The following is a 12,965-nucleotide window of genomic DNA, read 5'->3' on the forward strand; positions in this document are numbered from 1 at the left end:
AAAGTTCATTTTATAGTCTTTTTTCATAGTTTCCTGAATACCAATGAAATCCAAAGAATAATCATTCATCATATCTTTGATACAGGAAACCACACCTTTTTTTCCCACACTCCTACAATTCCAGAAACAACCTTTCATTTAAAACGATTGGGTTTAGTTTTTTTCCTGACAACTCTACCAGGAGCATGGGTAGATTTGCTGCCAAGAAGATCATCAGCGCATTTTTGACTTCTAGTTGTTGGTCTAGAGACCACCACCACCGGTTTCTTTCTAGCAAATTTGCTCTTTCTACTTTCAACTACAGTATAGGAATCATCAACATCAGAAGAAGAAGCCCACTCCATCGAGAGAGGAGTGGCATCACCAACATTATTCTCGATAAACAAAACAGATGAAGGGGATATTTCCACATTGTTCTTACTAGACAGGTCATTTCTAGCAATTTCAAGATCTCTAATCATGTTAATAGCAGAGAAATCATTATCAGGAATTTTAACCCCCATTTTATAAGCCTTAAGCATCAAAGCATTATCAGAAAGAGCAGCGAAAGAGTTACTGGAAGCAGGGTTTTGGGGAGGATCATGAGTACCTTCAAGATTCCTTTTCTTGGAGACATTTGCCATCTTGTCCATGATATTCACATTAATCTGCGGCTGGAGTCTTGAGCTACACCGTGTCGGTGAAGAATCAGGGACAGTGTAGTCGGAGTCATGGATTTCTTCAGGAGAAGCGTCAGGCGATTGCACAACATAAGCTGGTGACCCAATCAAAGGGGAGTTTGATCCATCAGTGACCTCAGCAATGGAAGGCAGCGGAGGCCAAGCATCATGTGAGAGGGTGTAAGTGTGGGGCAGCAGCATGGATTGTACAGCGTCATTACCCTCATGAACAGGCGCATGCAGATTCTGAATAAAAGAACAGGGGACAAGCCAGCTATTAGCCGGAGCAACTGTACCAGAAAGCTTAGAGGCTTCATGTTCCCTCGCCATCGACTCGATAAGCAACTCATCTCCACCTGGACAGTCATCATCCTCAGACTCATGCTCCACATCACTTTCCTGGACAACATCTGAGACCCCATGATTCCTGCCATGCCCAACAGTTTCAGTCTGACTGCTGTACACTTGATTTTCAGAGGATTCTTCAACAGTAGCAGATCTCTGTTCCACTCTGGCTCTTTTGGGCGAGGGAGCACCCGAATCGCCAACAGTAATCGTAGCATCTTGCTTAGGAGGCCCTCCCACAACGACTTTGTCTATCTCATAGAAGAAATCATAGAAGTTATCTCCGAGGCAACCCTCAGCAGAATTGGGAATGAGATCTACTTCTCTACAGCCCACCAGAACTCTGACATACTCCGGCTTATGTAAAGTGGACGCATCCATATCCAAGGAAACCCCCACCAGAGACCCAACATAGAAAACATTTTCTTCGACTCGTTTGTCCAGCGGAATGTTACTGATTCTAACCCAGGCTTTCTGCAGGGGAGCCTTGGCTCCAATGGAAGCATTCCAAGCAGTCAAGCGGACAGTTGCATCCACAGTTTTGAGGTGCATAGAGGAGCCATAGCACACCGCACGTTCCACTTCTCTGGGTGTAGGAAATCTCATAATGTACTGATTCGGCCCAATGGTTCTGGCCGTACACCTCCAGGAATCACCAAAGATGATGTTAAATTCATGCTCAATCTCTCTGGAGGTTGCATTCCCTTCTGTCACAGTGATCACCACACTACTGGCTCTCTCTTTAGTGTTTTTTGCAGTGCTATGATCAGGCATGTAAAAGAAACCTCTACCAGGAGCTTGGAAACCACACATAGCTGGAATACATTCCCAAGGAAGCACCACCTGACAAATTTGCGAAATATGGCCAAGACGCTTGCAACGCTCACAGCGAATGGTAGGACAGCGAGCAGTGTAGTGACCTCTGATATTGCAATTCAGACAAGGAGGATCATCAGATGTTACCGGAGGAGTAGGCCCAGAACCTGGAGCAGCAAGCATGCCTCTGGCAGGGGAATTTGCCTCCTGGCGGCGCTCAGCGCCACGCGCCGCCGCCTCCCAGCGATCACCGGAGTGATGAGATCCTCCGGAACCCCGCCCCATGTTGTTGGACGAGGTTTGAGCCACCACCTCGTCACGCTGCCAGACATTTCTCCCCCGCCCTCTGTTGCCTGTAGGAGCACGATTCCCTCTCCCCGAGAAACGTCCGCCACCGTCACCCATCAGAGCCTGAGGAGGAGAAGCGGCAACCTCAGCAAAGGAACGAGAATCACCGGCCACTTTACCGTGCCACCAGCCAAACGAATCAGAGGAGGGAGTGGATTTAGGAGGCGGAACCCTAGATGCGGACCAGAAATGATCCAGGAGAGACTCGAGATCTGACCAGGGGGCGGCGGACCTGGAAGATATAGGGAGGGGATTAGGGTTACCTGACCCTACCTGCCAGCGGCCACCATTAGAATCCGTCGGCACAGAAATGGAGCTCGGACACGTGTGGAGATCCTGCGCCATGGCGACTGTAGCTCGTGGGCTGAGGCCCAGAAGCTGCGATGACTCCTGAATGCCCAGCACCGAGGTAGGCGTTGCGAGGATCCCAGGCTCCACCGTTCGTGGCGGCGCGGCCCATCTCGCCCACCTCCCCGGATCGATGTAATGCCCGCCACGCGGGCGATCTCCATCAGGAGGACGCGAGGTCGGTGGCGGCGAGCATCGAGTCTGAACCCGAGGAGCAAGGCGCACGTTCGCCGGAGGGAAGAGCTCGTCGATCGTCAACGGGAACGGCGGCGCGGGAGTCGCCACCGCCGTCGCGGGAGAAGACGAGACAGGACCCATCTCCTCCACCGTTGATACATATCTGTAGATAGACATGATTTGGCTGCATACTGTCTGATAAAAAAAAAACTATGTATTAGGGTATAAGAATTTGACTTTTTGTACACATGTTCATGTCCATGTTCTACGTGCACATGTAAATTTTCATCTATATGTCAGAATGAGAAAAGAAAGCCCTTATGGGCTTCAGGATATCTATTCAACTTGTGATGTTCAAACGGTTGTAGTAATATTTATTAAGGACACATAACCTTATGGAGTGTGGAACGGGTCACAGAAGCAATTTTAAATTTTTCCATGTAGAGTGACTAGCATGCTCGCGGTTAATCAATTTGACTCACCTTGGAGCAAATTGGACTGGCTTTCCGCCATGGCAACTCAAGCGATTAAAAATTTAATCTGCAAAGAACCTTCTTATCGGACACTCACTAGCACAGTCACCCATGCCAATTCATAAAGAAGTGCAGAATATTTACATTGGTAAGGCCATCAATATGTCGCGGTCAGTAATCAGTTCTAGGACTCTCTTTTCAGACGCACGCGCGCACACGTTTAGGTTTAGACTAACTTAATCTAATCACATATCAACATTATTTTATTTTATTTTATTTCTTTTGCAAAGAAAGGAATAACTTACCAATATGCATGGGTGTTTATGAAGCCGAAAATGCTCAAGTAGAGTGTCATAATGTATGGCAGCAGTACATTTTAAGTTTTTCATTTATCCGTGAAGGCTAAAGATGGAGTGGAACTAAAACTAAATCTAGAATGCAAGTGTTGTACAATCTAATAGTTTTGACCGCTCTATCGTATATATTCTAAGTGTGTGCTGAAAGTGACTGGCACTCCCTTCATGCTGCTCAGCTTGTCTTAGTTGAGATACTGATCCAGCATTAAACAAATCATGACAGCTTTCAAAGAGAGAAGGAATAAACGAATTATTAAATGCAGAACAAAATCCTTCAGAACTTTCTGCCTGTGAGCCTCGTATATAAGTACACCTGGTGTTTAATAGAGTTACATCGCAAGTGGTTGTCTTCACCTCAGCAGCTTCATCCCTAGAAGCCGTTCACTAGCTTACCGAACAGGTGTGTAATAAGTTTGTGACCAGTTGCAAGGCTGCAGAGGGTTCATACCTTTGTTAGATATGGAGGGAGGAAATGGTGTCAACACGGACAAATCAGATGAGATCATCATGCCTGGGTTTCGGTTCCATCCTACCGATGAAGAGCTGGTTAGTTTCTACCTGAAGAAGAAGATCCAGCAAAAGCCTATCTCCATTGAGCTCATCAGGCAACTGGACATCTACAAGTTTGATCCATGGGATCTGCCAAGTAAGCTCGAAGCCAACATCTCCCTGTTTTCAAGGAGAGGCTATGAATTAGAATCAGGATGCCAATTCAACATATGTTGATCTCATTGATCTAGTTAGGTAGGAACAAGGACATTCAGCAGTCCACTAGAAGTTCAGCTGAAAGAAATCAGTACTACCAGTATATATTTTCTTTTTTTTTGTAAATCTAACCTAGGTGGGTCAGCTTGTTGCAAAGTCTAACTTCACGTCTCTTCTGAACGGCAGAGCTTGCAAGCACCGGAGAGACGGAGTGGTACTTCTACTGCCCAAGGGACCGGAAGTATCGTAACAGCACAAGGCCGAACCGAGTCACATCAGCCGGATTCTGGAAAGCCACAGGAACAGATAGGCCGATTTACTCCTCCGAGGGCACTAGGTGCATAGGCCTGAAGAAGTCCCTTGTCTTCTACAAAGGCAGAGCCGCACGAGGGATGAAAACCGACTGGATGATGCACGAGTTTAGGCTTCCTTCCCTTGCCGATCCATCATTTCCAAAGAGACCGGTCGACAAGAACATCCCGCTCAATGTATGCATTTCAATTCATATTACCTTTGTTATAGGGCAAAATTGAAATTGCTATATCAAATTCTAAAGGGCACTTCTCTGTCCCCGCAAACAGGATTCTTGGACCATATGCAGGATCTTTAAGAAGACCAGCTCGATGGCTCAGCGGGCACTGTCTCACATTTGGGGGACTCCAATGCCTGGGGCAACTGGGCAAGATCTCTTCTCTGGGATGCAATCGGTGCAAGCTTCAGATTTTGTTTTTGAGAGCTCCTCCCGCTCAGTGCAAGTTGCAGCAGCACCAGCAAGTCAGTTCATCACCAGCAAATGCGGCTTCCAGGGACAGCAGCATTTTCAGAAACCCAGCGACACACATGATGGCTCTTCATGCAAGGTCATAAGCTTCAACTGCAGTCCATCTATGGAAGTCCAGAAAGGTCCCATCTTGCCATTCCAGACACAGCCATCGCAGAAGACAATGCACGCTAGCGACCCACAGTTTGGGAAGCCTGAGCATATTGTGATTGATTCTTCTGCGGATCTAAACGCGGGCATGAGCTGCGGGAACCAAGAGTCATCGACGATAAAGACTGGGAATACCTTCAGCTTGAACAATGAGTGGGATGCACCAGGGAGACTCAACTTCCTGTTCGAGTTAGATGCAGAATCTTCAGATGACTGGAAGTGCGACATACCATGGGAATCCTTCCTTAGCCCAACCGTGTCACAAAAAGGGTGAACTTGTTGTCAAGATTTTTTTTATAGACTTTGGTGAAACACATGTGAAAAGTAGACACAAGAAATAGACAGCTGTAGGTTAGGCCTATCTCGTTATTATTCAGATCTCTGGACACAAAATATGTGTACAATGTGGTGTTCACTCTCCCTAGTGATGTTTGGGCCTAGGTGGACCCACTTAAATGATGGCGATAAGGAATAACATCACTTCGCAAAGGAAGGAGTTGAAGACCAAAAAAATGGAGGAGAGGAATGAGGCAAGGAGAGAATGGCTACCACTGATGAGAAGGGCCGCTGCCAAGGAGGGGCAGGCTGCCACCGCAAAGATTTAAGAGAAGAGGGTGGCATCGAGGAATTAGTCAAGAGATTAGAGAATGAGCATCAAATCATGTTCATGGACCCAAATGATCTAGATGAGAAGGGCCAGGCATATTTTAAACTTTTCCGCTATCAAATATTAATGACAAGAGCCAAGAGGGTAAATGGATGCCCATGGAGGCAATGGTGGCATTGGAGACATGGAAGTCGATGATGGTGATGCCAAATGGAGGCGTGGCAGCATTTGAGAGCTCTTATGCATTGATCATGTTTATGTTCTATGTACTTTCGTTATTTTGATGATACACTTTGTTTGCGATTTTAAGATTCAAGTTGAACAATTGTGTATTATATGTACTCCTACTATATTTTAGTATCTAAAGGTTACTATTTATGTGGGAAATGATGATGAAAAGTTTTAGTTATCATGGGTAGAATTTTTTTAGTTAGTTTGAACGCAGTGGAGTAGAATGTTTCATTGAAGTGATTTTTGATACTCCCTCCTCCATAAAAAGTGTCGAAGAATTTGTACTAATCTAGTAAAAAGTTTATGTTAAGTCACCGATATTTATTTTGGATAGGAGGGGTAGTAATAACAGTCTTATTTCAGTTAATTGTTTTTGAGAATATCTTATTTCAGTTAATAAATATCAATCTAGCATTTTTTGTAAAGATTGTTGACGTATGTTCCGGCCTTTTCGAGTCTCTGGGCTATAAGCACAGGAAGCAACTAACCAAATGAACAAGAGCGCGTTTGGTTGCTCACATCCCCCTTGGCTCGCATCGGGCTAGCAATTTTCGGCTCGTTTGGTTGCCTGGGCCGAGCCTGGTTCGGCAGTTTCCAGCGGTGCAGGCAAATCTCCACGCCCGCTGATGCAAAGTGGGATCTTCGGCGCACGGGCGGAGACGAGAATGGAGATGGCGGGAGCTGCGGCGCGCATCGGTGAAAAGCGAAAAGGGGGGCGGGAAGGATTCCGTCACCTCCCGCCACTCGCCATGGCCTATTTCTACCCCCTCCTCCACTGTCCCCCCCCCCCAAATTTCGAGCTCTTCCTCCCGTCGGCAAGCAGGTAAGAGGCGCACGCATCTCCGGTCGGCGACGGTTGCAGCGGCGGCGGCGGTGAGTACATCTGGGCTACCTCCTGGTCCAGCGCATCTTCACCTTCGGCCATGACTGTAAGCCATCCCTTATCCCCGTACCGCGGTGATGTTTAGATCTAGGTTAGGACTTGTCAGATGTTGCCTAGGGTTTGGTCTTGTAGTAGGGGTTAGTCCAAAATGTGCTCACCTGCCATGATCTTGCTAGGATTCGACATTTCCGTATGCTACTGCCATGATCTTGCCTAGGGTTTGTTTTTGAACCAGGGGTTAGTCCAAAATGTGCTCACCTGCCATTATCTTGCCTAGGGTTTGTTCTTGTAGCAGGGGTTAGTAAAAAATGTGCTCACCTGCCATGAGTTTAGCCAGGCACTTGTTTGCGTTGGGGACTCTCAGATCCCTTCCCAAGTTCCGGATTCGCAGCCCACGTTTGAGTCGAAGGTCACCCCTCTGCCGGTGTCTGACCTGGTGGCTCAGGTAGCGGCAGAGGTGGCGGCTAGGCTGGCCACCTCTGAGAAAAACAAGAACCGCATGGAAGTAGAGAGGGCCTTGTTGAAGACCGGGCAGGAAAGGAATGCCACCATGAAATGGCTTCCTTTCATGTCCAGCTTCGTGTTGGAGAAGATGTGCGGCTTGATCCGGAGCGGAGTGAGAGCCGACAAAGGCTTCAAGGAAGTCCATCTCAATGCTGTGGCGAAGGGACTAGCTGACCACTGTGGTGTGACCGTCTGCTCCACTCAAGTGTACAACCACCTGAGGAAATGGAGGCAGAGGTGGCTCACCATTAGCAGGCTCCGCGATCTAAGCGGTGCTCAGTGGTGCGAGGATACCAAATGCATCGTCCTTGAGGGTGAGCACTACTGCGGGCACGTCGCGGTGAGTACCTCACTAACTCAGTCGTCCTCACTAACTTTCTTGATCAACCACGAGCAGAACTAACATGTTTGTCCCTTCGTATCGTAGGATCACCCAAAGTACACGGAGTTCCTGAATGTGCCCATCGCCAACTACGACGAGATGCACACCATCTTCTCCTTCGGCCTCGCCACCAGGAAGTACGCCATGGGATCCAGTGAGCCCCTGGGCTCGCATGCACCACCTCCTGCACCTGAGGATGCTGACAACCAGGAGTCCGACACGGTGAACCTCGATGCTGACAGGCCCACCGACGCGCCTGAGAAGCCGATCGCCGGCAAGAGGAAGAGAGGTGCCTTCGCCGACGACGAGCTGGTGGCCTTCACCAACATGACTGTTGCTGTGAAGGAGGTCGCATAGGCCATCAGCGCGAACAAGCCCACGGACATGCACCCTGGCCTATACAATGCGGTCATGGAAATGCTTGGCTTCACCGAGGATGATCTGATGGTCGCCCTCAGCCACCTCGTCGACTATAAGGCCCAGGCTTCGTCGGCATGATCGAGCCACACCGCATCCTCTGGCTGAGGAACTACCTTGGCAAGTAACACGACAAGATGAGGTGGTATATACTAACCCCTCAGGTGATGGTGAACTTTGCGGTGTTAGGATGAGACACCCACTTTTGTCGTGGTGGTAGGATGACACCACAGTAGTGTAGGATAAACTTTTGATTGACTTTTGGAATGATATGCATGTCCCTGTTAGTTTTAGATTTGTTGGCAACACTTGTCTTGTTCTATTGCTCATGTCTGAATTGCTTCATTGTTGTGATTGCTAACTTCTTCTTTTGCCATGCTAGTGGTATGTGGTGTTTCGCGGCCGGGTTCGAGGAATCTACAGCTCATGGAGAGTCTGTCAAGATCAGGTCAATGGCTACTCCAACAATAGCTACCGAGGATATGCAACATTGGGCGGAGGCACAGCAAGAGTACCTCAGCTTCCTGCAAGAGGAGCTGCAGGAAGATCATGCCATCGATGAGGCAGTGCCATTAGCACAGCTGCCGCCGGAGGAAGTACATGCTCTACAAGGAGCACCGCCGGAGGAAGTACATGCTCTACAAGGAGCACCGCCGGAGGTACGTCCCAGCCGGGTGAAAGATTACATCATCGCCTTCCTCATCGTGGTGATCGTCAGGATCTTCTTCTTCTGAGTGGTCTCTGATCGTATGTAAGATGCCATGGCATGGTAATCTCACCATATTTGAATTGTGGTAAGGATATGGACTTGTGATTTGAGCAACCAAACTACAGATTCCTGTTTTCCCGCGTGCAAGATGGGCTGGAAACGGGCAACCAAACGATGGGGCTTGGGTTCCTTCTCCGGCGCGCAAAAGGGCTCACAGACTACCAAACGACCGGCCAAAAGTGGCCCATGACCCGTTCGCAACGCGCAATGCGGCCCATCTCGCTAGCGCAGTCATGCAAGGAATTGGCCCAGGCAACCAAACGCGCCCCAAGTCTCTCTGGGCCGTACAAAGACTTGGCCAGCTAGACTAGTCAACGTTCTGGGGCTGTGTTCTCCAACCCAGCGACGCAGCTCGGCATGCTCGAGGGTTGGGCGGTGGCAACCGACTGAGGCTAGTCATAGTGGGAAGTAACTTAGACTAGTAACATATGCTATGTTACTATTATAAGTTACTACCTTCATACGGATGTGCCGTAACGCTCCAAAATATATACGCAGTATAAGTTTGACTAAAGCGATCCAAGTTGTTTGATGTTAGTTGGTTGCGTATGTATGTCACTGTCTAGTATTCCTCTTAAGCAACCATTGGCATCGAACCCTCTCTTTTTATGTACGTCTTCAGAAACCGTTCATTTGCAGGTGTCATGGACAGGCAGTAGCACCTTGCAATAGTCAAACCTTATTATCATAAACAAGTGCTGAGCTCCCCAAGAACTTTGACCAGATGGAAGATTGGAACATGTCAAAGAAGCAATTGGCTATTATGATATCACAATTCGTGCAGAATCATAAGGGACTTTTCTAATTGTCACCTTATCTCCATCTTGTTGGCTGAATGCTTCCGTTGAAAACTGGTGCACTGTCAAAATGTCAATGCACCGGCTTGCGAAAAACGCGCTATCTCATCTCTGATTTGTATTGTGCGAAGTATAAGAACCAAATTGATTCAGTGTAGGGTGCTGACTTTCCAATTCACATCATGATTTTCTGCATAGTTCGACACCTGAAGAAGTACATCATAAAGCAAATAGGTGATTCAATGGGTTCTAACTTCTTTCTTGGCTGCATCTGAATCATTTTTCTTTACCTGATCTTTTTTTTGATATGTTATCTTTGTCCATTCTCAATTTTGAAATGAACAACCAAAACTATCAGTTCCCCATATCAAACTGTTTTATAAGTTTCCAAAGTATGCTGTTGTTCGCGGTATGACAATCCTAGGTTGAGATTCCACAAAACCCCGTCGTATATCAGCTTCGTTTCCGTGGTAGTAGTTTCTGATCAATAATTGACAGTTTAATTTGGATAAATGACTAGTTATTTTTCTCCTTAATTTTTTCACCAAACTGCAGTCACAAGGAGAATTCAAGGACCAGCAAGGGTCATTGAAGAAGCTAGACCATATGCAGATGAGAACATATTTGAAACTGATGCATTGAAAGGGGAATTTCTGAGCTCACCTTTAATTGAGTTCAGCATGGTTCTTTTGGCGACAAATAATTTCAACGACAAGCTTGGGGCTGGTGGATTCGGTCCAGTTTACAAGGTGGGGTCATTTAAACTTTTTATCCTTTTTTTTTTCCAAACGACCCACATGGGATCAAATTTTCATTACCATGGCGATAACGAAAATACAGGAGTCAGGTACCAAAAGAAAGAAAAGGGAGATCGTCGCCTAATGCTAACGTTCAGAGCGAATATTACAACCAAGGAGTAACTTTATACAGAGAAACGACAACTGGGGTAACTTGGAGATCATCCTAGCACACATAACAGAAACGGCTCCTTCAGGATGTTGTTGGATCATCACGCTTATCACCAGAATCCTTGTCCTCCAGGCGCAGCTGAGTACTACGTCCAGCATTCCTCGCAGATGGATTCCCCTCACCTGCCGCAGCAGCAAGGCGCAGAAGCCCATCAGCTCCAGCACGAAGCTCCAAAGCATCTTGCTCCCCATGAAGACCTGACCAATATTGCATGAAAACAGCAGCGTAACTGATGATGTCAAACGGAGAACTAATTAGCTTTTTTTCAAAACAAGCTTTATTTCTTAGTTTCCAAATGGCCCAGCAAATAGCAGCCAAACCAGCAATCTGAGTATTGCGGCTAACTCGAGAGAATTGAGGGAACCACCAGAAAAATTGGGAGAAACTCCCAGGTCGAGTAGGAGCTTTAATAGCAGTGGCTACAGCACTCCACACAAACTTGGCAGCAGAACAGCCAAAAAAGAGGTGAGTGATGGATTCCTGTTCATTACAGAACTGGCAGAAGGGGTCCCCAGGCCAATTGCGTTTAAGCAAATTATCTTTAGTGGCTATAGCATTATGCCAGATCAGCCAAAGCCATATTTTGATTTTTAAAGGAATTTAAACTTTTTATCCTGTTCTAGGAATATTATTAAGCTCTGAATTGATTTTTGTTATGCATCTAGATTGCCACTTGACCAGCATAGTTGATAATACTTCTAGGGGAGATTACCAGATGGCCAAGAGATTGCTATCAAGAGGCTGTCAAACAGCTCTAGTCAGGGTTTGGAAGAGTTCAAGAATGAGGTCACTGTTCTATCCAAATTGCAGCACCGAAACTTGGTTAGGCTTTTTGGTTGCTGTGTTCATGGAGAAGAGAAGATGCTGGTGTATGAGTACATGCCTAACAACAGCCTTGACTCATTTATTTTTGGTAAGTTCAGATTTGGTTCTTGCGATTGCAACAGTGTGAATCTTTTAGCAGTAAACCAGTAACTGAAATTTTTGGCTGACATCTTGATCCTTTCATGGAAACTTTATTAGATGAAACTAAAAGACCATTGTTGAGTTGGAAACTGAGGTACAATATTATTCAGGGAATTGGGAAAGGAATACTGTACCTTCATCAAGATTCTAGGCTAAAAATCATCCATAGAGATCTCAAAGCGAGCAATGTTCTGCTTGATGATGGTTTCAACCCCAAGATATCTGACTTTGGCATGGCTAGAATTTTCGGTGAATACCAACTGCAAGCCCTTACCCATCGAATTGTTGGAACCTAGTAAGTCTCCTTTTCTGTCTTGTTTGGTCAGTGTAAATAAACAGGGAACACATGTTGTTTCTCATTCAGATCATAGAGTTTAATAGCCTCGCTAGTTAGCAATTCAGCATTAAATACGTTCCTGGCTGGATGCTTATGTTTTGAAATCTGTGGATGTAGTGGCTATATCTCCCCGGAGTACGCAATGGAGGGTAAATTCTCTGAGAAATCGGATGTTTTCAGTTTTGGTGTGTTGATCCTAGAGATTGTGTGTGGCCGCAGGAACAGCTCCTTCAGTGATAACGAATGGTCAATGAATCTCGTGGGCCACGTAAGAAGACAGTCTTCTCCAACTTAAAACTTAAAACAACATATTAACAGCTCTCATGCATTCAAACATCCATGCTTGGCTCCAATTTCAGGCATGGACGCTGTGGACGAAAGGCAGCGTCTCGGAGCTGATCGATGCACTGATGGGTACCACATACTCTTATGACGAAGTCTCCAGATGCATTCAGGTGGGTCTCCTGTGCGTGCAAGAGTTACCAGCTGAGAGGCCAAACATGTCTCTGGTGCTCAGGATGCTGAGTGGTGATGTTGCACTTCCCGCTCCGAAGCGAGGTGCATTCTTCGTTGGAAGAGCCCCTGCGGATGACAAGGATACAGAATCAGGGAACCACCTAACTTACACTGAATTGGAAGGCAGGTAGAGTGCCATTGGCTCAGCTTGCAGAAATTTGTACCTATGGTCTATGGATTATCAACTTCGTGTGTGAATGTCACTGTTTGATTCCCCTTAGTGCAATTCGAAACTTTGCTTGGAGCTGCTATTTTCGATACGAATTTACCTGTAGTTTGTGACCTGCACGCTATTTGGAAGCTGATTGCATATACATCTGTATGTTATTGGAAAACGTTTCTTATCGTTTTATTTCAAAGATTATTGGAACACATTATTTTGAACACATGAATTTACCTGTGGTTTTTGACCAAGCGCGCTATTTCGAT

At 46.5% G+C, this 12,965-nt stretch overlaps 2 protein-coding genes across 2 annotated transcripts; both read left to right on the top strand.

Annotated features, from left to right (window-relative positions):
- The first annotated feature begins 3,981 nt into the window (after nt 1-3,981).
- LOC124670869 (protein FEZ-like) lies at nt 3,982-7,786 on the top strand. The gene is made up of 6 exons (XM_047207337.1): nt 3,982-4,168; nt 4,414-4,715; nt 4,809-5,007; nt 5,089-5,414; nt 7,244-7,324; nt 7,781-7,786. The coding sequence occupies exons 1-6, from the start codon at nt 3,982-3,984 to the stop codon at nt 7,784-7,786; spliced, it is 1,101 nt and encodes a 366-aa protein (XP_047063293.1).
- Nucleotides 7,787-7,909: 123 nt separating this feature from the next.
- Nucleotides 7,910-12,694, top strand: LOC124670870 (G-type lectin S-receptor-like serine/threonine-protein kinase At1g11410). Its single transcript, XM_047207339.1, has 6 exons — nt 7,910-8,054; nt 10,304-10,497; nt 11,420-11,630; nt 11,741-11,978; nt 12,138-12,288; nt 12,380-12,694. Exons 1-6 carry the CDS (start codon nt 7,910-7,912, stop codon nt 12,665-12,667), a joined length of 1,227 nt encoding a protein of 408 aa, XP_047063295.1. The 3' UTR covers nt 12,668-12,694.
- The last annotated feature ends 271 nt before the right edge of the window (nt 12,695-12,965 follow it).

This window comes from Lolium rigidum, chromosome 7, assembly GCF_022539505.1.
Source record: "Lolium rigidum isolate FL_2022 chromosome 7, APGP_CSIRO_Lrig_0.1, whole genome shotgun sequence".
Lineage (NCBI taxonomy): Eukaryota > Viridiplantae > Streptophyta > Magnoliopsida > Poales > Poaceae > Lolium > Lolium rigidum.

Coding starts and splice junctions, on each gene's coding strand:
- LOC124670869 (XM_047207337.1), top strand. CDS start 3,982: ATGGAGGGAGGAAATGGTGTCAACACGGACAAATCAGATGAGATCATC. Junction 4,169..4,413: donor TGATCCATGGGATCTGCCAA/GTAAGCTCGAAG, acceptor TCTGAACGGCAG/AGCTTGCAAGCACCGGAGAG. Junction 4,716..4,808: donor ACAAGAACATCCCGCTCAAT/GTATGCATTTCA, acceptor CCCCGCAAACAG/GATTCTTGGACCATATGCAG.
- LOC124670870 (XM_047207339.1), top strand. CDS start 7,910: ATGGGATCCAGTGAGCCCCTGGGCTCGCATGCACCACCTCCTGCACCT. Junction 8,055..10,303: donor CGCCGGCAAGAGGAAGAGAG/GTGCCTTCGCCG, acceptor ACCAAACTGCAG/TCACAAGGAGAATTCAAGGA. Junction 11,979..12,137: donor CATCGAATTGTTGGAACCTA/GTAAGTCTCCTT, acceptor CTGTGGATGTAG/TGGCTATATCTCCCCGGAGT.